The sequence below is a fragment of the Poecile atricapillus genome, chromosome Z, assembly GCF_030490865.1.
Source record: "Poecile atricapillus isolate bPoeAtr1 chromosome Z, bPoeAtr1.hap1, whole genome shotgun sequence".
NCBI lineage: Eukaryota > Metazoa > Chordata > Aves > Passeriformes > Paridae > Poecile > Poecile atricapillus.
In genome coordinates this window covers 84,497,029-84,524,598 of record NC_081289.1, presented here as the reverse complement: position 1 = coordinate 84,524,598, position 27,570 = coordinate 84,497,029, and the positions used below count along the sequence as shown (strand labels likewise).

The 27,570-nt window shown below is 38.1% G+C and overlaps 2 protein-coding genes across 3 annotated transcripts; one reads left to right on the top strand and one right to left on the bottom strand.

The window, feature by feature from the left end:
- Window positions 1-539: 539 nt before the first annotated feature.
- Window positions 540-9,507, bottom strand: NMRK1 (nicotinamide riboside kinase 1). Of its 2 annotated transcripts, none has more exons than XM_058828082.1 (9): window positions 9,057-9,507; window positions 7,188-7,247; window positions 6,686-6,776; window positions 5,979-6,027; window positions 4,414-4,576; window positions 4,263-4,334; window positions 3,189-3,298; window positions 2,149-2,238; window positions 540-1,787 (listed from the first exon to the last, which is right to left on the bottom strand). In XM_058828082.1, exons 1-9 carry the CDS (start codon window positions 9,110-9,112, stop codon window positions 1,783-1,785), a joined length of 696 nt encoding a protein of 231 aa, XP_058684065.1. In that variant the 5' UTR covers window positions 9,113-9,507; the 3' UTR covers window positions 540-1,782. The 2 variants fall into 2 exon arrangements, with proteins under 2 accessions (XP_058684065.1, XP_058684066.1); XM_058828083.1 differs by having other exon boundaries at window positions 9,144-9,505.
- Window positions 9,508-9,641: 134 nt separating this feature from the next.
- On the top strand, window positions 9,642-27,340 carry OSTF1 (osteoclast stimulating factor 1). The gene is made up of 10 exons (XM_058828084.1): window positions 9,642-9,836; window positions 18,603-18,649; window positions 19,275-19,325; window positions 19,409-19,472; window positions 20,704-20,757; window positions 21,276-21,383; window positions 21,838-21,887; window positions 22,003-22,081; window positions 22,549-22,647; window positions 24,892-27,340. Exons 1-10 carry the CDS (start codon window positions 9,803-9,805, stop codon window positions 24,948-24,950), a joined length of 645 nt encoding a protein of 214 aa, XP_058684067.1. The 5' UTR covers window positions 9,642-9,802; the 3' UTR covers window positions 24,951-27,340.
- The last annotated feature ends 230 nt before the right edge of the window (window positions 27,341-27,570 follow it).

Below are 27,570 nucleotides of genomic sequence, written 5' to 3'. Positions count from 1 at the left end.
ATTCTCTCTACTGAATCACCCCACAGAGCAGGTGGAAGACTGTCCCCGTGGGAGGGACCCCACCTTGGAGCAGCAGAAGACTGTGAAGAGGAAGGAGCAACACGAGCCCCACCCACTTGTGCAGCTGGGAGACAGGAGGTAGAGAATTCAGGTGGGAAGTCAAGCCCACGAAGAAGGGAGGGGTGAAGGGAAAGGTGTTCTATGATTTGTTCTTTATTCTCATTATTTCTGATTTTATCGGCAGTAAATAAAAATAATTTCCCCAAACCATGTCTGTTTTGACTGTATGTAAGTAACTGCTGAGTGATCTTCCCATCCTTATCTTGACACATGAGTCAAGATGCAAATCCATTGCATTTTTTTCCCCTCTCCCGTTGAGGAGGGGGAAGTAATAGAGCAGTTTTGGCGGCTAGCCAAGATCAGCCCACCACAACCATTCCATGCATTAGTTAATCTCTTGCAACTGTACCCTTTCTAAAAGGAAACAAAAACAAAAATATAGTTTAAAGTCAGACAGACCATCACAGCATATGAACAAATGCGAGATGAAGTATTTTTAGTGCAAAATAATAATACAAAATTATATTTGGAAGTACTTTGTTTTAAACACAGCTAAACACAGCTGTAATCCAATAATATCTTTTTCTTTTACATAGATTTAGGACTTTTACAATAAAGTAATACATTTCAATTACTGACCAGTTCAGCTGTCACATATCAAGTAATATAATCCACCCTTTACTTTCCATGCCTGTAGATTTATTTTTATTCTAGCTAATAAAAATGTAACATATTGTCTAGAAAATATAAGAGTTAATACATCAGCGACAAAATATGATCCCATTTCCTAATTTGTGTAGATACATATACACAAATTCTATAACAAAGCTTTCACATTTGTTTAGCATTCCTGTTTTCTGAACATTTCATTCAAAACATTTCAGTTTCATTGCACTTTCAAAATTAGTTATGAATATTGATAACAATTATTTCTTCTTTCTTTCCTCCACCCTGAAGCATGGATTTATTGTCTAGCTATCTGTGCCATCCCAGTCAATCTCTGCAGAATATATGTACTATATCTTGTTAATGATATCCATCTCCATTCTCTATATCTTATTTCCCCATCTTTTTCCAACAATCCGAGATCTCTTCAGGTTTGTTTCCATTTTCTTAACATCTATTTCCAACTGCTCTAAACAATACACAACACAAAAATTACTGTGCAAACACCAGAGAGCATTTATCAAGTCTAAATAAGTTTAGCTGTGATGTATTCAATCAGTTACTAAATAAGCAGCATAATGACTTACATAAAGTTACACAGCTAGTTCCTCTAAGCATGTTTATCATAAAAACACCTGAAAATATTAGAGACAATCACTGTCATTCTTATATGATCATTTCAAATTGCAATCATCCATGTTCAGATATGCTTATTAACCCAACAGAAGTGCATCTTTATGGTTTAGTTTTGTGCACAAAAATCTTCATATTCTTTAAAATGTTAACATTCAATCAGATTTAAAGCTCAGCCAAAGCAGGACTGATTAAAGGAATTTTAAAGAACGCACTGCTCATACTCCTAAATGGAGTCTCTGTCTCCATACCTAAGAGAGAGCTAGTAATTACTTACAAAAACTCTTGTATTATATGAAGTAGCATTATGGTCATACACACAGCATTTGCTCAGTTGGTTGGCTGGCCAGGTATGACAGTCTTGGTGTTTTCAATTCATATCAAATTGAATCCAGGCTTTCTACATTATCATGCTGTCACCTGCTAATCTAAAATAAATACAAAGTACATATCTAACCTGTAGTGTTTGCAAGTGACATTGGTGTATATTAGAAAGTAATTCCACCAACACTTTTCATTGATATTTTATCCCATATTCCTCCTCTTCCCTGTTTTTTATTATTATTTTATCATTAAGGAACAGTAGATTCAACTATGATCTTAAAACATCCCATTTCAAGGAACTCAGTTCTAACTGAAGTTGACTCAGAGTAATGAGCAAACATGGTATTGTAGCACACAAAGAAATATAGACCTACATAACTCTTGTAGTATTTTCAGATAAAAATATTAACTTCTTGTAAACATGGAATGGGATACACAGATTCAATTTCCAGTAACATTACTTACTTTCTTCCCTCAGCTTGTTTAATTCCTGTATTATATCACTATACACATAGGATAAAAGCTCCTCTTGAGATTTTGTTCCATCTAAATAATCTGAGGAAGAAAAAAGAAGTGTTGATGAGTTCTATACCAGCTATCTGTAATGGCAACTGGCAAAGTTTTCAGTATTCCTATAGATGCCACCAGAAGAAAAGAAAAAAATAAAAACCAAGAACAGCACTTCCCCCTTTCCCCTTGTTTTACCTGTTAAAAAACCCAATATAATGGAAAAGTATTCTAGTTAATAATTAATTTACTTTTTTTGTGATATAAAAGTCTCCATAAGCGTAATGGTTATTATGTGAGGACAGTGGAGCCATGGAATAATTTGGCAAAAAGGTTTCTGTGCAGTAGATGATTTCAGGTTCCTCAGTTTCACCCTTTGAGTAAGTTCTGGAAAAGCACTGCAGCTCTTATTTTTACTGCACAGCAAGAAGCAGTGTGCTAATGATGAAGCAGCCATCCAACTTCCCTTCCTTTCCCTCTAGTCCGCACTCCAGAAGCAGGTAGTACAAGAGCTATGTAAGTGAGAACATCACACAAATGTGTGGCGCTGCCCCAACAGCTTACCCAGCTTTGACACTTGTCATGCACAAATGGTGGCTGTAGTGAGACAGTCAGCACCTAGAAAGTATCTTCAGCTTATTACAAGATCTAACCAGGATTTCAGTTTTTTTCTGAAGAACTCTGCCAGTGCATCAGCTATCGTCTCAGAATATTTAGACATATGTGTGTTATCTTAACAAGCTATCTTGTTAAGCGGACTTAATTAGTGATCAGAAGATTTCTGTTTTTTGACTTCCTAATTTTCATTATTAAGTAACAAAACCAAAAGCCCTATAGGCTTGACATATAAACCAACAGAAACATCAAAACCTACTAGAGTGCTACAAAAACATTTGAAGAAAATCTTGCCCCCATTTAAAAAAATCCCACAATTCAAAAAAACCGGCACAAGTGCCATACTTAAGCATTTTATAAGTTTAAAATTAAGGATAACATACCAACTTGCATAGTTGCATTCTCTTCCAATTCATTTTTATATTTCAAATACATAGGCCACACATGTCCATCGAAGTACCCTGGTGTATCTGCTGGCTGATAGACTCTGGTGCTACACAAAAATACATATGTGTTCCCATATAAGTTTTATATTTTCCTTTGGTGTCAGCTGGTTAAACAATAGCTTTTATCCAAAATAAAAAAAGAAAAGTATTTTTGTTGGAGCCAAGAAGGCCCCTTTGTTTTAATTCAATCTGTGATATGAACTTCTGCTGTCTTTTGCTGTCTTACTTATTTCTGCCAATCGAACTACATTTAAGATAAGGTAAAAGTTTGGGGTTTTTAAAACTTTTTTTTGTAAAATTATTACAGATAAATTAGAGTGTATTGACACTATTACCAAAAGAAGCTACTTTTTCACTTTTTATTAGGTATACAGATTTCTCAAGCTTTAAATGACAGTTGTTTAGCCTAGACTATTATTCCATTCTAGACACTAAAGTCTTAGGTGAGTCTAGTAAGAAACCAAGAAAGTGGTATCAACCAAAGCCAGTTGGGATCTTCACTCAGCCAGCCGATTCTGATTTTGTGCACATATATTATTCCAAGCACACAGAATTGCTCCAAATCTAGAGGCAAGCCAGACACTGGTTCTATAATATAGTTTAGATCCACCATAAAATTAATGAACAGTCTACACAAAACCATACACTAAACCCACACATGAACATCATTACTCTAAAAATAGTCATCAATTAACTACATTTAACCAAGAATAAGACTGCTTAGTATTTTTTTTTAGACATTTCTCATTTTAAGCATGGTTTTACTCGTATTTGTAATCACTAACTAAATAATTCATCAGGACAAGAAATTATCTTTTTAGTGTTTGTAAAGCACTAAATACTTTAATAATCACATGATCTAAAATAAAAACCCAACCAACCAAACCTCAGACTAACAGGATATATGATCTTAAAAGCTTACAATTTGCAAGCACTGAAGAAAAGCTAGCTCAAAAGGAACACTTCAGGGGGTGCAGTGACTCTTCTTAAACAGTAAGTCAAAAATCTTACCTCCTTCTCCTTTTGCACTCTTCATAAGGAAGGGTCAAAAAATATCTTCTATTCCACAGTTTATTAAGTGGCCTAAGACAACAACAACATTTAGTTCCCTCTTCCATTTTACAGTAGCTTTTAATTTACCAGGTTACATATTACTGCTTACTCATAATTGTAAAGGAGAAAGCCTTCAACAATCAAAATATAAACATTCTTCAGATTGTCACATGTATCCTGTGTCTCTTCTGCCACCAAACCTGAGCTTGCTGGGCTTTTCATCCAACTGTGAATACTTGCCACCATTTCATCCATATAGAGGGCATCAAGTACTAGATGAAAACAAAGTTAAACATCCCTTAACAAGAATAAACAAACAAAGAATAAAAAGGGAAAAACAGAACCCTTAAATACCCCTACACTAATCAGCAAGAATCAAATAATCCACACACAAATTTAAATGAAGGGGAACAAAATTACCCCAAAAATTATATCCGTAGCTCTGTTTACTACTGATTTCCCAAAACCAAAGCTTGCACCAGGATTAGGGTATTCCTGTTGAGTGTAGTCTCTCCGAAATTTATGACATCTAATATTGTCTGAATGGAATTCATAGCTTTTCACTTCATGACAGAAACTTCATGGACTGCTCTCTGTTTTTACAAAACTTGTAAAAATTTACTAACCCTGAGACCTCAACCCTTCTGTCAATTTCAGAAGTGGGAGTGGACGCTCAACATTTTTTGCTTTGGGTTTTTATAAGGTTCATTAGGTGGGCATAGAGAGATTTAAAGGAGCATGGTATACAAAAACAAAACAGCATAATGTAACACCTGTTTTTGTATGCAGACACACAAGAATATATTGAGGAAGTACCAAGAGCTAGAAATAAGGCAGCATTCGGATACTGTAACAGCAAACATATTTCTAAAGAGCTTTTAAGAGCAGCATTAAACCTGGATATTTGAATAAGAATATCCATTTCATCCCTCCAGTTTCACATTCCATTTACATGAAGGCTAGAAGTCTAGCCAAACACTGCATAGCTATTAATCACCAGTTTTAAGGCACAACTGAAGGGTCTGACCAATATTCTCAGTGATTCCTTTTGTGATCATAAAGTATCAACAGAGATTAGCTACTAAACAAGCAACTGTCTACAAGTACATATGACCTGACACAAAACACTGGCCAAAAGTGGATCTGGGTCTAGAAATCTCGAAGAATAAATTGAGCCAGCATTAATAATGAACTTAAAAATATATGTTCTTTATGTGAGATCTGACATGAAATAAAGGTGTCAGGACAGATCCAAGTTTTGACTGACTTAGAAAACCTAATAGTGATATCCCATGAGTTCACTAGCAAAGATGGAGAAAAAAAGAGCCATTACCAAGCAATGAGATTAAGCTTATGCCAGTACTGCAAGCCAAGACTTTTAAGGGAACAGCACCGTATGCTAGTAAACCAGACACAAGTGAAGAAACAAAGACAAATATTCAAAAAAGAAAATGAAAAGTCAAGCACTAGCTTGAGCTATTTACTAGTTAAGCAAGTCTTCTTAAATATCTCGGCGAGCTGAATGAAACTAAGAGAAGGATTGCTCTGAAACAACCACTTGTTTACTGCCTTGCTTGGAAGGGAGAGATCAAGGGGATGGGGTGGAAGAAGTGTTGAAGCTCAGCACAACAATTTCAGTACAATGTTCAAAAGCAGTGCATCAGAGTTACTGACCATCATACAGCTTAAATCCACGTTCATCTGTTTCTACTTCAGACTCTGGCTGAAGGGGAAAAAAAACGTAATTTTTTCAAAGTCGTTTTTATGACCATGCTGAGATATATATACTCTGGTTATAAATGTAAGGGTTGTACACTTTTGTATCCAATTAGTTAAATTTATCGTCAACATTAAACTAATGTAAACAACTGTTAAAATATCCTACACAAACTTTAATCTTGAACAACAAACACTCTATATCATATTACTTAAGTTCATTAGAGCTCTACTTGAGAAATAAGAGCTCCTTCACCCTCTGTAACAAACATCCCCAACACCAACACATAAACTGTTTTTCTGCTTTGACTTGGGAGACAAAGAACTATTTATTGTTGTAGCGTAGGCTTAAGAAAGTATCATTAAACTCATTAGCACAAAGGATCTTGAAAAATGCATCCATTATACACCCATGTCTTATTTTATGAGAGTGGCAAAGAAGACTGGAAATTTATTTTGGCTGAGTATGCTCAGTAGTTTGGTCACTTAAATTTCAATTACCCCAGCACTCATTTTATGATTCTTATGCAAGTTACTTTAAGTTACTTTAACATTACTTTAAGCAGCACCAATTTTAAAAGTTCATCAATAGGAGAACTGAAAAAATAATTGAAATCTGCTCAAACCTACTTTTACCTACCAGGTTTTTCCATAAAAACTGTTACCTTAAAGAAGTCATCTTGAGAGATTATACCACAGTTGGGAAGCATGTTCTTAAGTTTTTCTGCTAGTGTAGTTTTCCCTCCATTTGTTACACTGTTAGAAAACATTGTAGTAAGTTCACCAGGGCAAAAACTACTCTTTTAAACATATGTACAACCTTACACATACATTTCTATATAATTATACACAAAGAAACAATACAACTTCCCCCAAATTTTAATCACATTAAATACTCTCTACCTCTAGAAATTTTCTACCATGTTCCAACAGTTTTCAACAATCAGTACAGTAAATCAAGCAGTGCAAAAAAGAAACCTGCACCTGAGGTCTCCAACAAACACAGAACAATTTCTTAAGAGTTATATGCTATAAAACCATACAATTATATGTCGCATTTGTAATCCAGTTTCAAAAAAATACATATTCAGAAACAGAAATTGTATCACATCATTCTGAGAAGACTAGTCTTAATATGTAGAGGAAATTTAATTTTTTATAACTTACCCCCCAAGGCCAATAACCAATACTTTCATACTTTGTTTTCTCCTCAGTTCTTCCTTTTTACTGTCAAAAACAATAGCCAGTGAAAAATCTTATTTCAGGAACAAGAAAGCAACTATGGTATTAAGAAAGACCAATTATACAGCTTATTTATTTTCTCTCCTGTTGTCTACAATTTTTCTTTTTGCAAAGGTACAGTCAGAATCTCAGCTGCTCTAAAGCTAACAAAAAACCTGCAGTATATATGCCCCATCAAAAATCCCAATGTACTTTACTTTTGACAGCATTTTAAAAATTTGAAAGGAACTCCATGGGACTTAGTTCTAACAATATTAATATAATACAAGTTCCTAAAGAAAAGCACAATCACTAGCTCAAGCATTAGCAATATAAAAAAGACTAGGTAAACAGAAGCTGTTGTGGCAAAACAAACAAAATCATTAAGAAAGAAACAATTGGCATGCTGAGGAGAAAGATGTTCTAAAATTTCACGAAGATTTGTAACAAAGACTGTGTTCAAAAACTCTTTTATGAACCTGGTTTCATCAATGCAATATTCACTGTGTAATTCACCACTGCCTTTCTGAGGGTATTAACAGCACAGACCATACAAATTCTCCTCCTCTGCTCCACCAGATTAATCTGGAAGCATTAAAACTACTGTAAGGGCAGTTTAAGCCATCCTAGCTAATTTAGCATTGAGAAGGACTAGGTAGCAATTGATTTTCCCCTGAAAAGATCAAAGAGTAAACTCTAAAGGTTAATTTGACCACCATATCCCTGTTGCTACCACCATATCCCACCAGCTCTGAGGCTCTGACTGCCTGAACAGTTTCAGTAGTCAGAGCTGCCAGGAGACACAATTCTGCCTTATCCCAGCTCTTTCCCCAGAACTTTCTTCTGGAATGGGTGCTTGCAGAGTACATAGTGAACTATCCTGGGAAAACACTGCAGCTGAAAAACAGTTCTGTGAAGACAGAGGGGTAGCAATGTTTATTTTCAGTTTCACACATCAATTTATAACTATTTAACCACACGCAAACACCCTTTTTTCATCTGCTCTGTCCTCCTAGGTCACATTTAAACCTATGTCACCTAAGACCTGAAAGGACCGAGCAGGTAAAATTCTCCCTGCCTCGAACAAACAAGTATCTGTACCATACTAGTAAAAGGACTGGTACAGGGCATCAGTATGAAAAAATCCACACTGTTTCTGTGAAAGTAAACTTTAGATACATGAGGAACCTGCAATAATAACATCCTCTTGCATTTGGTGTAAGGACTAGAAGTTCCACTGTTTCACATGTCTGCGATACGATCTTCACATGCTTTTTAATATACGGTTATGTTTAAAAAAGCACAGCAAAAGACCTATTGACTAGTCCAAGCCATCACCCTTATTGCTTTGCAGAGGTGCAGCTTATCTACAGTAGTTGGCACTTGCGAGTTTTTTAAGTTAGTACACATTGGTTTTCTAAGGATATTTTAATATTCAGATTCAGTGATGCATTGAATGCTTATAGTACTGGCTATCAGTGCAAAGAGAGAAGACAGATAATTTGGTCTTAAGAAGTGATGATTATTCAGGCTACTTAAAAATAAGATAAAAAAGCTCTTTTCTAAAAGTTTCGTGTCGCAGAGGATTACCCTTTGTCCCACAAAGGATGTTATGCAACAAATCGGACAAACACGTTCACCTTTGGACTTTCATTTATGTCATTGTCAACATGCAAATTAATCCCAGTCTATGGCAAAAAACACCATCATAAAAAACCACACCAACTCTTCTGTCGCCCTGACGAATGCGTAAAATAAATCCCAAAAGGAAATTTGTCACAAAAGCTGCAACAAAGAAGTCCTAAACTACTCTACCTTGGGTCAGTTTGGCTCTTTAAACAGAGCACAAACCCATGACAACGCTCGCACATCACTGCTGTCACCCCATTTTTAAGGGCATACCGCGGCAAAGCTCCCACGCACGGGGACAGCCGGACCCGGACCGGGACCGTCTCTCACGGGAACGGGCCCACACAGCGGGGCTAGCGGAGGTTCCCGGCCTCGCTTCCACTAGTTGCAGCTCCAACACTTCAGCGCCTCCGGAGCTCGCACTTCACTCGGAGCACGCCGCGGGGGTGCCAGGAGCACATCCTTCCGCCAGCAAGGCTCCGAAGCGCCCGCCTCCTCCGTCCCGTGACGGCGCTGTCCGGGGCGCGCCCACCTCCGAGCAGGGCGGCGGCACCGCGCACACGACACTCCGGCCCACTTCTCAGGAGAAGCCCCCTCACAGCCGCCGGGGTCACCCCGCCTCCCTCGGGCCGCCCGGCCCCGGCCCGGCCCCGCCGCCTGGGCGGCTCCTCCGGGCGGGGAGGGCGCGGAGCGGGAAGCGGTGGGGCCTGGAGCAGCGGCGCGCGCGCTGATTGGCGGCGTGCTGCCTGGGGCCGGGGGGGAAGGGCCCCGCCGGGGACCCGCCCTTCGTCCCGGCTGCCGCCGCTGCCGCCGCCGCCGAGCCGTGCCCGGGGCTGCCGGGTGAGCACCCCGCCTCTCACTGCCGGCCCGCGCCCGGACAGCCGACCGCCGTCGCGCCGCTCCTGCCGTCCGTGCTTAGGTGCGGTCCAGCCATGTCCAAGCCGCCACCTAAACCGGCGAAGCCAGGTGAGGGAAGGGCAGAGCGGCCTGGCCCGTGTTCCCCGTCCGGGGCGTGACGCAGCCCGCTGCCTGCTGACATGTGAATGGCTTGGGTTTCGGGTCTGCGCTCTCAGGCACAGCCCGGGCGAGGGTGGGAGTGGGGCACAGCCGCCCTTCCGGACCGCACGCTTGCTGTCGCCGAGGAGGGCTGCCCCTCCCGCGGCTGGAAAGCACCGGGGGCTGCCCTCGGGCATCGTGTCTGGGCCGGCTGTAGCTCGGGAGGAGGTTCGCGAGTGCCCCCAAGTCGGAGCCATCGGCCGGGGACAGGCTCCCCGTGTCCTCTGGCCCCGGCCTTCCTCGACTGCAGCGCGGAGCCGCCGTGCCCGGCGGTGGCACTTGGCGTCGTGGGGTGCCCGGCTGGGAGCTGTTTGCGTAGCCTGAAATGCACAGGAAACCTTTTTACCCTTTTGAGAAACAGCGCCGAGCTACTCTGAGATTTGCCTCGTGGTTGCACGGATTTGTCAATATATTAAGGCATAGGACCAGTTTTACAGTATAGTGGCGTGCAATATTCTTCATCTTCAGAGATGGAATCCGCTGTTTTCCCTTGTTGGTCTCCTAACAGCCAGACTCTAAATGTGCTCTTTGAAATAAAGGTGTCAATGTGCACATCGCCTTTTCTAGTGCATTTAGTCATCGATGTGTAGGGTTTTGTTCCTTCGGGTTTTTTCCGGAAAAAAATTACTGGTAAAGCTGGTTTTCTAAAAAAATTAATAGCAACCATAGCTTTTTCTAAAATATATTGAAAAGCCATTGGAAGTGGCACAGTTTTAAATCTTAGAATGGAAATGGCGTTTTTCAGGTAAATATACATTCTTCAGTCAAAAATTTAACCATTAGCTTTAAAGGTTTGGTTTTTTTAAGTAAGGAATTGATCTGGAGAATATAATGGCTATTTATCATGGTTTTGTCTCATCTGTCAGTGTAAAAGCTTAAATTCTTACTTAGAAATTAAAAATCCTCTGTGACTTTCATTAAATAGGTAAGACTAGTTGATGTCACCCAAAACAGGATTATCTGTTCCCTAAGTACATCCAAATTTCAATTTCTTTTTGCACTGTGAATACTATCTGAAATGCCAATGTAAAAAAAAAAAAAAAAAGATAATTTAATGCTTAGCCAAATTGAGTATTTTGACTCAAGTGAGTTGAGTATGACGACTTATAAAACAAGTTTTCAATTTGAAGTCAAGTAAGTGCAGAAACAGTTTAGACCATTTAAACCGTCAGTCTCATCCTGCCTGCAGGAGCAAAATCTGCTAAAGCTCTCTGGCTGCAATTTCATCCTCAGAAGAATTTGCTCTGCCCTGTAGTTTGTTAAGCTTTTTTGAAACCAGCTTACTTTAAATGAAGAAGACAATAATAAAAGCATTGCGGTTGTGGACCCTTACAGAAAACAATCAGTACTGAGGAAATCTGCAGGCTTCTGAAAGGATGTGGTGTTTCACAGCTGAATATGTGTGAAAAATGGGATTTTCCAATTAAGTTGATAACTCGTTTTTCTGTTTTTCAAGAAGATGAGTTAAATTTAACCTAAGATTCTTAAGGAGTTAAAGGCTCTAGCCCTGCCTAACTTACAGGAGCTCTCAGACTGACTCAGACATGTTCTGTCTAATACTGGGTGTCCCTCCCTAGTTTGGTGGGGTGCAGTTTGTGGTGTGCTTGATCTGATAAAATGCGGACTGTCGACAAGAGGACAGGCTCCCTACCTCCACCATCACTTTCCATTCCATTTAGTTACGTGACAACATGGTGGTGCTCTAACTTTTTTATGTAAGGTTATTTTTATGTCTATGTACGGTTATTTTTATATCTGATGAACTTGCTGAGCTGGTTTACCAGCATGAGTGCTTGACACAGCAAAAGGAAATCTATAGAAGGAAGACAAAGAAAATAAGATTGTCTTACTAGTCACTTTCAGAGCTGATTAAGGGTAATAAGATTAATTTTTCCAAATCCCTAATGTTTGAGGAGAGAATATTTTATGGTGTCTGTTGTGTAAGATTTTTTCAAAGTAATTTTCTGAGAGGGATTGCCTTCTAGCGTACTTCAAAATCTCTCTGTATTTTGAAATTCAAAATATCTCTGTATATTCAAAATATCTCGTGTATTGCATGTCTGACTTCCGTGTGTTAATACAGAATACAGATAATATACCTTTGATACTGTAATCAAATTTCTTAGGGTTATGGATAGATGCTATTTAAAGATATAAGTATAGGAACTGTATGTGGTTCTACAGCAGTGGAAGGCTGTCTCTTTTGGTGGCATTTTGACTATATTTGCTAGAATGTCTTTGTGCCTTTGGTCAAGCTGTGTTGATTCTTCTTCACTGATCATTATTAGATATCAAGTCTATAAACTCTGTCAGGACACAGAAAACCTGATTGCATTGCTGATGGATTGCTACAGTTCAGGACAGGCAGAAGAGAAACAAACCAGGAGACGTTGGTTGCTGTTGTCCTTTCCTTTGTGTTTGGGAAATAAGAAATGCAAATTGGACAGAGAAGGAAGGAAATATTTTGATGGTGGTGAAGTGAAAATATATAACAAAATAAATATACTTTTTAAAACAGTGAGTGTTCACTGCTCACTTTGGGTATTTTGGATATTACAGTTGCACAGTGCTTTAAAAATGTGGGGAAGAGAGGAGATGTAAAAGGAGGAAAACCAACTAACTGTGGCACTGTCATTTTTTTCAGTACACGAGAGCATTTTTTATGACATTGCTTTTCTGTAAATCCTGTTGCATGCACAACACGTAAGGATTTCAGTTACAGAGGGATGGTTTTGACATCAACACGTGTTAGACAACTGTGTGAACACTTGAGCTCATCTTTTGGGTCTGTAGTCAGTCCTTGTGTAAGGAGACAAGATTGTTTATAGAGGCTCTAAAGGTGTTTCAACTTAAAGGGTTTTGAGGCCTTTTTTTTAAGAAGTGCTTTGCTCTTCTTGTGTGACTGTTACTGTCTTCTAGCTGTAGTTTTTATTTAGACTCACTATTGAAAATAAAAGGGAATGGAGTGGATGTTGAAAACAGCAGAAATAGACTTTTCTGACAGCACTGTGCAAGAGTAGGTTTTCCCCTCCATCTTTTTAGAAATCTGTTGATGTCTCAAACTACAGTACTTTTTGCAGGGTTCATATGATGTTGGCTATTAATCCTGTTTACAAAAGTTACTTATTAAGTCCTTTAGATTTGACAAGCTTTAGTGGCTTCTGCTTAGTTGTCTGCTACTTAAGCAGTGTCTTCTGGAAGAGTGACTGTCTAGTGATGTCCTTTTCATTAGAGCCTTTTATAGTGTGCAGCAAAAGCTTTTGGGGAGATGAAGGGGGTGTATCGATATTTTTTAAAAAACCTTACTTTCATGTTCACAGTAAGGTTTGCTGATCCTGGCCTAGAGTTGGCACAACATTTATGACATCTCTATGTTATGGAGAAAGACCAGCCTTTGTTCCAAGGAAATTAGAGTTTTAAATTACTCCAACTGAGAGGGAGGGAGGAGAAACATAAGGATTTAGCATAAAGGGTTGCTATCTCAAAGCAGTTTGACTTTCTCCCACTAGTAGCCATCAGAGTTAAAAAGCAGGATTCTGGACATAAATACTTAGTTTGAATCACAAGCAAGTTCACCTCAATTCTAAGATGAAGTAGGAACTGTGACAGCATTCACAGGAGCAGAACACTCACAGTGAGTCACATGCCTAAGACCTTGGTAGTAGGTTTAAATTTGACATAAATGGTGGTGGTTTGAGTTTCTTCTGTACTCAAGGAAAGGTTTCTGTTAGCTAGGAAGATGTGAGCATGTGAATGTGGGGAGTTACACTGCAGCCATCAGGTCTGAGGGGCGAAAAACGTCAGAGAAACAACAGTTCCCAGTCTGCTCTCAATGTGAATCATAAACTTTCATTTCTGACCTCAAACTGTCTTACTGCTGCAAGTTGCTGGGACCTCCAGCAAACTTCCTGCAAGTGAAGGCATGCTGGTATTCATAAAAACAAAAATCGATAAGGAACAGAAGATTTCAGCATCAGGCTATGACAGTGACATTGTGTTCACTTTCATCTTCTGTGAGAGTATTTTTACTTCTGATTTTCTGTAGTGAAATGACGTTTGTTCCTTCCATTCCAGATACTGATTAGTGTAGTACATGATTTTTCCTGGATACCCCAGTTTGTCATCTAAGCTGGTACCAGTCTATTCTTTGCATTCATTTTAATACGTTCCTAAACAAATTCTTAGGCTCACTTGCTTGTTTCTTTAATGCACTTCCCCCCCCCCCTCCCCCAACATGTATTCTCTGTGTTCACTTCCCCTTTCTAATAAGCACTACTTGAAGATGGTTCTCTAAACCCTGGGGACTCCACCTTTTTCTGTCTCAGTTGTGGCAATCCTTAGATGCTGTGTTGAACTCTGCTGTGTCTGTGAGCAAATGGTACTCCTGTAAAAAGTATTTCCAGTACTTTTGTACCTGTTTGGAGGCCTGTGTGCAAAGCACCTTTTTTTCCAATTCCAAATGCTACAGGCTTGGAGCAGAGAGGCTAGAAATCTTCCCAGAGAAAAGGGACCTGGGAGTGCTGGTTGACAGCTGGCTGGACATGAGCCAGTCCATGTAGCCAAGAAGGCCACTGGCATCCTGGCCTGCATGAAAAGTAGTGTGGGCAGTACTGGACAAGTAGTGTGGACAGTATCTGTCCCCCTGTATAGGGTGCTGGTCAGGCTGCACCTCAAGTCTTGTGTCCAGTTCTGGGCCCCTCACTACACAAAAGACATTGAGCTGCTAGAGAGAGTCCAGAGAAGGGCAGTGGAGCTATTGAAGGATCTAGAGGGTAGGTGGTACGAGGAGTGGCTGAGGGAGCTGGAGGAGTTTAGCCTCTAGGAAGGGAGGCTGGGGGAGACCTTATTGCTTTGTACAGCTGTCTGAACGGAGGTTGTAGCAAGGTGGGTGCTGGTTTCTTGTCCCAAGTGACAAGTGATAGGACAAGAGAGAATGGCATCAAGTTGTGCCGTGGGATTTCAGGTTGGATATTAAGGAAAATTTCTTCACTGAAATTGTGTTTCAGGTATTGGAACAGGCTTTGCGTATTTTCTCCTTTTGGGCCCTTTTTACAGATATGGTTTCAAATTAGTTGTTTTCAGTCAAGTTGGTGCTAGAGTAACTGATTCTGAACTGATTCTGAGCTGTTCCTGTGCAGCATTATGGCAGTAAGGAGAAAGGTAGCTAATAAGAGCCCAGGATTAGCATGAACCGTTGAAGAGGTTGATAGACTTGTGGTTTTTTAATTAACTGTAGATTACCATATTCAATTCTGATTTTCTACAGCACAGAGGTTATCCCTCTGTGTACTGTAAGGCATGAACATTGTTTTGTGACGTGCAGTGAGTTGGTTCATCTTGAGTTAGTTATTCTAATGGTAATTAGATAAGGTAATGGTAGTTAGGTGAGTTATTTTTATGGTAGTCTTGAGCTACTCAGTCTTAATATAGGTAATGAAAAGATGCTGCACCAGGATCAATATCTGATTAGTAGCATCTTGTTTGATTTGAGTGAGATTTGATTATGGCTCTCTATAGGAGATGCTAACAAAAGACTCAGATCAGTCCAGTGGGGCCAAGCCTTGGTAGCTCCTGTGAACATTGACTTACTGCCATCATTATTTTGTTAAAAATACATCTGTTTTGAACCAAGGACTCTGTTGGGGTGTTTCTGTTTTTTTTTTTATTTGAGGATGTAACATTAATTGAAAGCTAATGAAATTTCAGTATCTCCCCTTCGGTGCTGAAATTCCAGCTTAACACAAATTACCTAAGTAATGCCATGCAGGTATAGGTCGGGGGTTTTTTGTTTTTTCTTTTTTAGCTTTTCATTAGGAGGCTTGAAAGCAAATAACAGTGGAGAATGTTTAGGTGGTAGAGGGTATTTTAATGCTAGTGTCTGTGGCGGTTGAGAGAAGCTAGAGTGGAAGAACAGAAAGAAAGTGGGGAAAAAAAGTCACTGTGAGAGAAACAGTAACTCCTTGTTGCTGTGCTCCTTACTTAGCACTTCTTTGGAAGCAATCTTCTGTTAATGATACTGCAGTTGATTTAAAATAAACCTCAAAGTTGTAAGAAGAAAACAAAAATCTCACAGTCGTTTTAGAAGATGGCATTTCAGTTTTGTGAGGTCTTTTTAGTACTTGGCATTATGAAGCACAGCATGTATCTCTCTTCAGTACCTATCAGAAGCTGTGTTTTTAAGCTGCTGTTACTGTTTAGTTTCTCCATTTTATTGCTGTTATGCATGGGGAAAAGATCATCTTAGAATTCTGAGTTGTGTGTTTCACTTCCTCAGAAAAGCTGGAGAAGTTTATAGGTAAGTCATTGAAAATAAATTAAAAGGTGTAGGGTCAGCCCAACCTGACATTTCTTGTATGTTGCTAGTTACACAGAAAAGTTAGTTTGAGTCCTTTACCATGGTGCATTGCTGCAGGAGGGTTTGTAAAGTTGTGACTTGAGAGATTTGTATCTATTTAGTATGTTTTTATTTGTCAAACAGTTGTTTTGCAGGTGTTTAATGCAAATTCCATAAGAAGGGAGAAGACATGAAAATTGGTGCATGACAGTTGCAGTGTCCATAGTTGTTATGTGCAGTTCTGTCTTGTGTTCTTGTGTCTTCTGTGTGAGAAAGCCAAGGAGAAGGGTCAGTACGCCTGTCTTCCATCCTGTTGTGTCATCTCTTGTTCTTTCTTCTTTTATTTTTTTTTCTTCCTTTATTTTTTGTTATTATTGCTTAGCTTCTTGTAACTGCAGTTCACGTTTCGTGCTGGAGCTCTTTGCTCCAGAATGCATTACTGTGTGCTGTCCTTGTTCATCATCTCTGTACTGATAGTAAACATCACTCAGTTTTCATTCCTTTTAGCAGTTACCACAGCTGCAAGTATTTTGTTTCTGGGGCAAAGGTTTGAGAAGTGTTGCACCTTTTATGTCTAGGAAATGGCTGCTGTGTGAAAGAGAGAACCAACCAATAAAGCCAAATTGAATATCTGTTATTAAAAATCAGGAACTGGGAAGAACAATTACATATTGGAAAAAAAAGTATGTACAGTATCTACATGCACTTGGCAATGTGATTACACAGATTCATTTTATGTTTGTTGTTTTATATACACTTAGTAACAAAAAAGCCTGAGAATAGACAACTACAGAAATGTTTTCATTAGTAGTTATGCCTTGGCAACTATGCCTTGGCATTTCTGTTGCTAGGGAATATCCAGAGACATATTGGAAATATAATTTAAGAGCTACCCCAATGGGCAGCAATTGCTGCAAAATGGCAATTGGGTACCATCCTCCTTTCTCAAGGTGGTCAGCATGTTCACCTCCAAAATGTAATTTCTAAATCCCTTAAGAACTTTCTAAAATGATCACTTTTGTGGGTAGGAATTTAGGTACTGGGATAATAAAGACTAGATCTAGCAGAAAAAAAAAATACAAAAAGAATTCTAGAGATGATGGTTCTTAATTAAAAATGTAAAGGCTTATTCTTGAGACCTACTCTGTCTTTACTCACTTAGCTCCATGTTGTTTAATAAACAACAAAAGATCTTGCGTGTGTACACTTTATTTTACAGTATAGCCTTTGGTAGTAAGTTCATCAGTTTCTCTGAGAACACAAAATAGCCTGGACCTAGTGTGACCTAAGTAGCACATTCTCCTGGTGGATCAAATACTACTTCAGTCACTAGTTAATCTTTATAAACACCTATAGTGTAAGAACCTGTGTGTAACCTACACTTGCAAGCTTAGAACATTTAAAAGTAAACAAACCTACATGCTTAAGACTTCAGATACCTAAAAGTAAACAATACAGAACAGTCTGCATAATATAATCCTCCAGTAAGTCCAGTGGACTCCAGTATTTTGGCTATTTAAACTATGTAACATACATGTTACTTCTGTATTTGTACTTTCTGTTCATGCTCTAGAAATGTACTGTTTGAATTTTAAAAAATGTTTGTAGGGAAGCTTCTCTTGCAGTTTATGCAATTTAATTTGAACCTCTCTGCATTAAGGTTGATTTTTTCTTGGCTTGAATGCTGACATTCTCTTCCAAAGTGCCCTATTAGAACATCTGTTAGCCACTTACTGGAATTGCAAACCCTGTGCCTTATTTTAAACATCTGACTAGAACAGGACATCAGCTGTACATTAAATAGGACTTTGTCACCGTTGATCATTTTTCTTTATGATTTCTGTGTTACTGCATTATTTTCCTAATAATGACTGCAAGTAAGTGTAAGAATATGTTGGTGAAATTTGCCATTGGTTCGTTTCTTTCTTCTTTCCTTAATTCTTTGTCATTTGACAGATTTGATGTTAGTAATAAAAGTACGTACAGCAATGTATGAGTGTGTGAGGGTACACATGATTAAAATTACCTTTTTCCTCAGAATCAGTGACAACACCTCTGTTGCCCAGTGAGCTGTAATGACCATGTTAAGTGTGCAGAAGAGGTTACTTACATGTAACTAATCAGGTGGCCAGTTTCCTTCATAACCCATGTTGCTGGGTTTTTTAACTCAGGCTGCTGAGTCTTTTCATCGTGATTTTCTCTGATAGAGGCATAGCACAAATTCATTCAGCAACCACCATTAAGGTTGAAGGAAAGGAATGTATTTGGATTTAAGGGCTGCATTTAAAGGCATGATTCTGGTACTGATTTTTTTTTAATTGTTTGTTTGGGTTTTTTTTTAGGTCAGGTTAAAGTATTCAGAGCCCTGTATACATTTGAGCCCAGAACCGTAAGTACATCTATACTTCAGAGGTTTAAGAATCTTACTTTTAACCTTGGCTATAATATTTCCTCAGTTCTGCTGTTACTGGCATATTAGACTCATTGTACTAAATTTTTAATAAACTGTTGATAGATAGTTATTCTTAATGTGAATAAAACTGTCTGGTTAATCATCAGGTTTTTTTAAGAACAGCTCTGTTTAAAAGTAGCATGCTTTCTTCTGTAGTATCAGTTACCTACAATCAAGGATCAGAAATCTTAAATAATTTGTTTTTTCTTCCAAAGACAACAATGATAGTTGGAATCTAAGAGATCTGGAGAGCTGGGACCAACCAAAAAGAGAATGAAGTTAACAAGCATAAGATACGTTTCACTGCTTCCTTTGTACAGTGCTTTGTTGGAAAGGCCACAGTCTTCCTGTGTTGTTAGGAAAGTTACTGATCCAGAAAGTTATCTGTAATAAAGTCAAACTATGGACTGTCTAGCTGTTGTCTAGGTGATAGAGAATTTGAGTTGTCATTCTTTTGAATGAAGAGGTGAATGTATTCTGACTTATACAGGCATTTGTTTTTCCTACATACACACATTCAGATATATTTGTTTACTCTTTTTTTCTTTTATTTTTTTTAAAGCCAGATGAACTGTACTTTGAAGAAGGAGATATCATTTACATCTCTGACATGGTGAGTCCAAGACATCCCACACGGACTGAATACTTCTGAGATGCAATATAACCCATCTAAAATATTTTCCGTTTTCTCTGCAGAGTGATACAAATTGGTGGAAAGGAACTTGCAAAGGGAGAACTGGACTTATTCCAAGTAACTATGGTAAAGTCTAGAATATTTTTATTTCCTAAGATCATTCACAATCAAAGAAAATCACTAAATCAAAATAGGTCTTTTGAAAAGCAGATCACAGTATTTGTACTTAACAGTACTCCACCATGTATTTCAGAATACATCCATGTGCAGTATCAATTACCACTGTACATCAGCAGTGGACAAGCTGTCATGTGGTTTTATAAACCAGGGACAGCTTGAGTTTGCTGAGTGTTCGTGTTTCTGGTTATGCACTTAACAGATACTGAGGTACTCTCAGTTTTGAAGGGAAGAACACTTGTATCTAAAGGATGGAATTTTGTTTGCCTGTTGTTTTGTAGTGAATATATTCTGCCATAGAAAACATCGGTTTCTTAGGGTTTGTACCACGTTAAATATCCCATACATGTTTGGTCTGAACAGAAACTGCTTTTTCAGATTGAACTAAAATCACTTTTAAAAGCTGTGAGTACAGACAACACAATTCCAAGTCCTGCCAGGAACTGTAGGCAGAGTAGCAGTGTCTCATGACAGATTGCATTGCAGCTGCCAAAATGACTTAGGTTGGTTCATGTTGTCCCTTCTTCAGGTAGAGAGATTATAGTAGCCATGCTCTGTTTCCTTGTGCTGTAGTTACTAGAAGTACATTAATAGAAATCTATAGTGTAGTCATTGAGGCTGCATCAAATTTCACTTTAGTTTGTGACTTCTCAACTGACTCTACTCCTGCTGTCTGCCAGAGATCAGGGGTCATGCACTGTTAATATGCAAGAAGACTAGTTTATATGTGCTGCATAATGATCAAAAAATTCCAAAAATAATCCAAATTTCTTTTGAATATTGAAGTGTGGTATATTTAAAATAAACCCAACAATCTGTTAATTCATGTTCCCATTGAGATTATTTGTAAAGCTTTAATTTTAGACCGGAGTGCAAGAGGTGGTGTCTGTCCATTTTTGCACATTTGCAAAAATTCCGTGTATAAGCAGAACAGAAGCTTTTGTAGACCTTTAGAAAAAAGAGTACTAGTAGCACATCTTCTGATTTAGACCAGTTGTACAATGTGATGCTATTTGAAGTTTTTCTCTGAATTAGTTTCCCATACACTGGAAATTAAAGTGCCTCTCATTAGTCTGTAACTCACAGATCTCTTTTCATTTTAGAATCAAATATGTTTTGTTTCCACACAGGTATCAAATACATGTTTCAAAAGTAGTTAGAATTTACTCTTTTGTTTCAGTGGCTGAGCAAGCAGAGTCTATTGATAATCCACTGCATGAAGCTGCCAAACGAGGTATGTTTGGTGTTTTAGTTGTGTGATGCTGAAGAATGATTTGCTTTTTTTCCACTGTAGTAGTAAGAGTAAGAATGATAATAGTAATAAGTAATAATAACAATAAAAATAAATTAATAATAATAATTAGTAATATTTAGAATGAAAATGTTCTTCCTGTATTGGTTGTCTTGTTTCTTGAGAAAGTTATTTGGGAAGTTTTAGAGCTTTGAAAAGGTGAGATACTGCCTGGTAGAATTGCCACTCTGTCTATACACAGAAAAAGTATGGTACCATCCATTTAATTACATAGGGTCTTCTGGCAATGGAAGAAAAGGTATTTGGTATGAATTAGTATGATTTTGTTATGAGTTGATATGACTGGTTGTTCAGTGAATTATAAATATTGCTGCTAATCGCTTCCTTTCTTCATAAGTTCATGGGAGGACTGACACCATTTAGAAAGTACTATTTACTTGTAATGGTTCTTTCAACTTTTCAAAGGAAAAAAGATAATCAAAACTGATTTTGTCTTTCAGGCAACCTGAGCTGGTTGAGAGAGTGTTTGGATAATAGAGTTGGTGTCAATGGTTTAGACAAAGCTGGAAACACAGCTCTGTATTGGGCATGCCATGGAGGCCATAAAGGTATCAGAGCATTAATTTGAAATTATTGTTCTCTGGTTTTCTTGTTATGCTTGTTAGGCTGATTGATAAAATTGCAGTGCTAAATAATAAAGCCAGGGTTTTTTCAACATAATTCTATTATTTTAAAATAAAAATCAGGCTAGGAGGGAGGTTCAGCTCCATCATGTACTGTGTGTTTTGTTGTTGCTGTTGAAGCAGGCATGCTTATTAGTGTAATGTAGAGGCAGAGTGGAAGAAGGACAGATCAAAAAGAACTGTGACAGTATTTGGGGTATTTCATGCAGAAGCTTTTTTTTTGTGACTAGTTGTTGTTTGTCTAATGCAGACTGACTAACAGATTTTCATTAGCTGATTTGATTGGTCTTTGATTGGATCTTAACTACAGTGAATGCAAAAACAGCATAATTTCTTTCAACTAAGTTCTTCTCTTATCTTCTCTCCCTGTTTTCTGCAGATGTAGTAGATGTCCTGCTTACCCAGGCAAACCTCGAGTTAAACCAACAGGTAGGTTGAACTAATAGACCCTTAAAGTAGAGGTGTGATGTTACTCATCCTTAGTAGAAGCTGAAACGTTTTTTGCTGCATTTTAATCCTGTTGCTTTTCCCTCTAACTCCACAGAACAAATTGGGAGACACAGCTTTGCATGCTGCTGCATGGAAAGGTTATGCAGATATTGTAGAAATGCTGCTGGAAAAGGGTAAAGATCTTTACTAAGGTTTCAACAATCTGTGTGCAGACTAGATTCCTGGATGTTTTTTAACTTGTATTTCTTAACTGTTTCCATAAAACAGGTACAGTTGTTAGCCATCTCACCTGCCTGACTTGCAGGAAAAATCTTGCAGTAAAGTCTGGCAGCTATTTGAAAAGTAGACATCTAACCTGCTCAAGATAATTTAATCCCACTTTACAGACAAAATTAGGCACTTAAACCCCAGAACAGCAATGACATCTACTTCTTAATAAGGAAGGGCAGCCAGCAAGTTCCCTAATCAACTGTGGCTTATGCAAGAGTGTCCATAGCTTTTGATCTGCTTCAGAGCAGTCAGTAGTTCAGATTCCCCTGTCCATTACTGTTCTACCCACATTAGTGAAATTCATATCATAATGACATTGGTTGAGAAGTAACTGGGATTGTGATTCATGATGAAAATTTCCTTAATGAAGGGGCAAGAACAGACCTGAAAAACAACGAGAAGAAACTGGCTTTAGATATGGCAACGAACGCAGCTTGTGCTTCCTTGCTTAAGAAGAAGCAGAGTGCAGGTATTTATGATTTTCGTTTTCTGATAGTTTTACTTCTGGAGAATTAATGTTTTAATCAAATACCCATGTACTGATAGCCATAAAAACCATTTGGGAGGTACATGGGCTAAGAATTGTGTTTGGAAGGGCTTGCTTGAGAGGGTTAGTTTAGAGCAATGATATGAACATGGTTTATCATATGCTGTGCTGCTGACTCCACATAAAATGCCACCTTGTGTCAGCAAGAGGCAAAAGAGTTCAGAAGGTGTGAAAATAGTAAGGGAAAAGATGAAAATGGAGGAGACGCCCTTCAGACAGAATGAAAGCAAGGATGTGGAAACTATTTTAAAAGTCTTTACTTTTAAAAGGGATAAGATATAAAACAATGTGCTGTCTTTCTCCATATGCTTGTCCTTTCCTCCAAACTTAAGCCAAGCAAGCACCAACATATGAGCCTCCTTTTCGTACTGCTAATTTTTTTTTGTTTTCTTTTAATCTATGTGTCTCTGAGGGACTGTCTAGAGAGAAAAAGAAAGAATGGTTTCAAGTGTTAATCAAAATAGTCTTGCTGCCTCCCACTGTGTTCATCTCTCCTAATAGCATAGTGTCCACGTCCAAAAGAGTTAAAGAGGCTATTTCAAAAAGCTGAACAAAGACTGAATTGTGTAACTGAATTAGTGTTGTGTAACTACTATTTCCTATAGCATTCAGGAGGTTGAAGGCAGGGTGGAAACTCTAAGTGAAACAAGAAATTACTTAAAAACACAGGCAGGGTTACAGTCAGTTTTGGTGGAATATTCTGTACAGCAATTGCATCATCACAGGACTAGTGAGGACTGAGGGAATGCTAACCTAGCCTAGAGGTTATGGCAACTAAATGGAGGAATAGCTAACTGCAGCTTGAGAAAGCCAGGAAGAGCAGTTGCAGCAAAAATGCTGTCCTGCTCTTTGGTAGAGGTAAAATCAGAATTTCTCAGAAAGCAGGCAGGTTATTTCTCCCAGTCCTGGTTCATAAGAGAGCAGCTGTAAAAAAGGGCAGAAGTCCTTCTGTATGTGTATGTGTCTCTATGTGTGTGCGTGTGCGTGTACATACATACATGTATACATACATAGAGAGACACACACAGACACACACTGTATATAGAAATACATATATACACTTATATATAATTTTATAAATATATGCATAGTATTTCTTTTTATATACGTATATAAAATATCATTATTTCCTAAAGTTACTTGGTCCCTGTTAGAAACATTTTTATCATCTTTGCATGTCAATTGAGATATCTGGTACATGTGTTTTCTCTGTGCTAATGTCCCAGTAATTACACTAGGGTTTTATTTCCTGATACTAAGTAACTTATCTACATAACTAATCTACTTCCTCACTACATTTAAATTAATTTTGTTTCAATGACTTACTGATTTTTTGTCCATAATCACCTCATCTATCAGCAGTCTCTGATAATTTCACACCCTGGTTTTTTTGCTTGCCTTGATGTAACAGCTGATAGTCAACTGCAGTTTCAGTATTAGCATCCTTGTTACTTTTTTTTGTCTCAACTTGGCCTTTTATAATATCTCTGATACCACTGATCTGCATACTTTTCTTGCATTTTGTATTTTCTAGGTTATTTTCACTGGTTTAAATTTTCTGTCTCTCGAGCCTGCATTTAAGTATTTCCAATCTCTGGAAGTGAAACACTGTTATTTTTCAGAGATTCAGTTCTATGTTAGTAGTCTTCACTCCCTCATTCCTTGTTATATAAGGTTTCTATCATAGCCCGTCTCTATAACTGTTTTATTGGAGGAAGCTTACTTTGTCTCCACTTCCGTGTTAAGGTTTATGCTTTATGTGAACAGACAGATACTCAAATGTCAATTGCTGAAGTACGTTGTAAAAATTAAAATTATTAAAATCACAATATAGAAATTGTGTTAATTGTGCTGCTAAACAAGGAAGCAGAAGAAATGTACAGAAGAAATGTAATTTGTCCTTTCTTGAGGTATGGCCCTTTGTGCACAGGGCTCTGTAATATCTTTTCTTCCTATTTTCCCTTTGTTGCTTGTCCTAAAAAAGAGAAACGTGATTTTTTTCACTTAGATTTCTTTCCCAAAATGGTTGAGCAGGTTCATCTTAAACTTACCCATTTTTCTTCTTCCAGAAATCTGGGATAACATGGTTATCACTTCTGTGAATTAGTCTTGTTACTTCTGTGCCTGGTATTTTTTGTACTCTTTTTTAATTTTGTTTCTTTCCAGGTACAGTCCGAACATTGAGTAATGCAGAGGAATACCTTGATGATGAAGACTCCGATTAGCTTTCTTAACTCCGTATGAAAACCTATAACTTGCATTGTCTGTGTTGTTTTCAAAACATATCTTCACAACTGTAAAAATATCTCACTTAGAGTATCGCAGTATAGCCTATAAATGAGAGGACAAAATCATGCTTTGCAAAGGAATAATCTTCGTACAGCCAGAAGATGTCACATTTTGAATCAGAGTTCCTTTTTGGAATTATCACAAAGAAAGTGTGGCACACCTTTATCACTGAGTGGGCAGAGGATTGTCTTCTAAGCTCACAGGTTTCATCTCAGGCCTTCCCAACAAGTGCCTTGTATCTCTGGAATACTGAAAGGTCCTTGTGGGACAGCAGGACACCACTGCTGGCATTTCCCCAAATCTCCCTGGGTATGTGTTCCTTCATGCAGCTAATACTGACAGTCAGTACTGGCAGGCATAAATGGAGATGCTACTGTAGAGAAGGACCATTGTTTGCCCTGATGGCAGACGGCATTACCAGGTTTGATTTTTAATTTTGGTAAAACTTTTTCGTTTCCTTCCTGTATCCCTCTAAGTGAGATGCAAAATGACCTGAGACAATCTGCCTCAGGAATGCTTTGTCTTCTCTATTGCTGTGGGACCAATCCCTGAAATGTTAACACAGGTGAAATGCTTGCTTAAGTCAGGTTTGCTTTAGAAATTCACTTGGACTTTGTGGCTTGATTATTTTGTTTTTTGAAGTGTATTATGCTGAAATTATTTGTAGCAAAAGGAAGACAGAATAGTTTTCTTTTTATCCTGCCTAAAAAATTTTAATACTGATCTCCTGCTTTTATTTTTTGCAAGTGCTCTTATGTCTTTTCCTAAATTACCTCAAAATTTATGTGTGTTTGAAGTAACGAGGGAAGATGTGCATCAAATATACCACAGGTTACCTTTAGAAGAGATAACCTGAAGCTGAATAAGCATTTTTAACATGTATTGCTGCTTTCTGTGAATTAAAGGAAAATGGAAAATAAATTCAGCCACTTTCAAGCTCCCCTGCAGAGTTAAATAATAGCGCTTCCTTCAGATTGCTCAAGTAGCTGTAGGCGAGTATTGCACGTTACTGAGAGATACTTTCTTATTGTGATAAGTAAATGTTACAAGTATTTGATACAATCTCATTTTCAGGTTTTTTGGCGCTAACTTCTCTAATAGTGACTTCTAGCAAATTCATTCTAACACATCAGTCTGTGATACTAAAACAAAACCAAAGAAAAGAGAAAAAAATAGGGGAGAAAAAAGCTCTTGTGAAAGACTGGGGATAAATGAAAAGCTCTTACAGAAGTCTGGGGATAAATGAAAATCACACTAAGTATTTAAGAGATTTTAAAAAGTCTAGAGCACTCCTAATTTCCCGTTTTACAAAATACATTGAGCCAGATTTTTATTTTTATCATCCTGGAAAGAACCAGATGCCAGTAAAGCTTGTTAGACTCTTATCAAAGAAGGCAGTGTTTGATTGACCAGAGCTGCATAAGATGGGGACATTGCACAACCAGTCATCTGCAGATGTAGTTCTAGACAGTTTAAATGTTAGAACTATAGAACAAACGTTTTAGCCCTGGGGTTAAATGAACAGTGATGTTATTTTGTGTGAAGATCCTAGAGGGAAAGAAATAAAAACCAAAGCCAGCAATTTTTTTCTTTCTAGATTTCATTAGAACAGTTGTTGGACATAATTCATAACATTTAAGACTGTTCTGCTTCTCATTTAATCAGCCAGCTCTTTTACTAGCTCAGCCTTTTATTGTAGTTAAGCTACATTATGCTGCATACTGCTGATTAAAATTACACAGTTTCAAAATGCAAGCTTTAAAGTCCTGTAATGAGAGGTGAGAAGGTTCAGGTATCTGTTACATGCGTCTTTTTCCTGCATAAACAAAGCTCACAAGCTTAAAATTCTTCAGTGACACAGGACATGGAGAGAATGCCTCAAGTCACTGTTTTTTTCTCTTGACCTTTGGAGGCAAAGTCTGTATTCATAAGTAGTTCTTAATGTAATGTCTTCTGCTGCCACGGGTTCAGCAGCCTACAAGGAAGGTGTTATGCTCACGTCTATGTAATTAACAGCTGCCAGAAGACCCTGTGTTCTTCTGCAGACAGAATGTGCTGCACAGGAATGGTGACAGAAGTACAAGTTGAGCCCAAGGATCGCATCCAAAGTTCTTGTCAGAGTGTCCTGAAGGAAGCACATCTACATCACAAGACACCTAGGGAGTGCTGTCATTTGTTTCCAGGACAAAAATTACTGCTTTTGTTTTTTTCCCACAACTTTGTTTTTCTTTCTGAAACTGTCTATTCATCTTGTGAAATACAAATCACTGTGAAAGCTTTCTGGCAATAAATTACTTTTTGTCTAACTCCAGGAGTTAAAGTTTTGATTTAAAAAACCAAAACAACACAACAGAAAAAACAAACAAAAAACTAACCAAAAACCACAACAAACAAAAAAACCCATAACAAATGTCTTACAGGTAGAAGAAATTACAGCTGGGGTAAGCTGATAAAACATATTACTAGTTATGCAAACCTACATGCTCCCCCTACTTTTCTTCAATGTTTGTACCACTACAGACTTACTTAAATTTAAGACATTTTCCAAAGGCAGGT

Coding starts and splice junctions, on each gene's coding strand:
- NMRK1 (XM_058828082.1), bottom strand. CDS start 9,112: ATGTGCGAGCGTTGTCATGGGTTTGTGCTCTGTTTAAAGAGCCAAACT. Junction 6,028..6,685: donor CTCAAGATGACTTCTTTAAG/GTAACAGTTTTT, acceptor TTTCCCCTTCAG/CCAGAGTCTGAAGTAGAAAC. Junction 2,239..3,188: donor GAATGCAACTATGCAAGTTG/GTATGTTATCCT, acceptor TTTCTTCCTCAG/ATTATTTAGATGGAACAAAA.
- OSTF1 (XM_058828084.1), top strand. CDS start 9,803: ATGTCCAAGCCGCCACCTAAACCGGCGAAGCCAG. Junction 19,473..20,703: donor ACTTATTCCAAGTAACTATG/GTAAAGTCTAGA, acceptor CTTTTGTTTCAG/TGGCTGAGCAAGCAGAGTCT. Junction 20,758..21,275: donor GCATGAAGCTGCCAAACGAG/GTATGTTTGGTG, acceptor TTTGTCTTTCAG/GCAACCTGAGCTGGTTGAGA.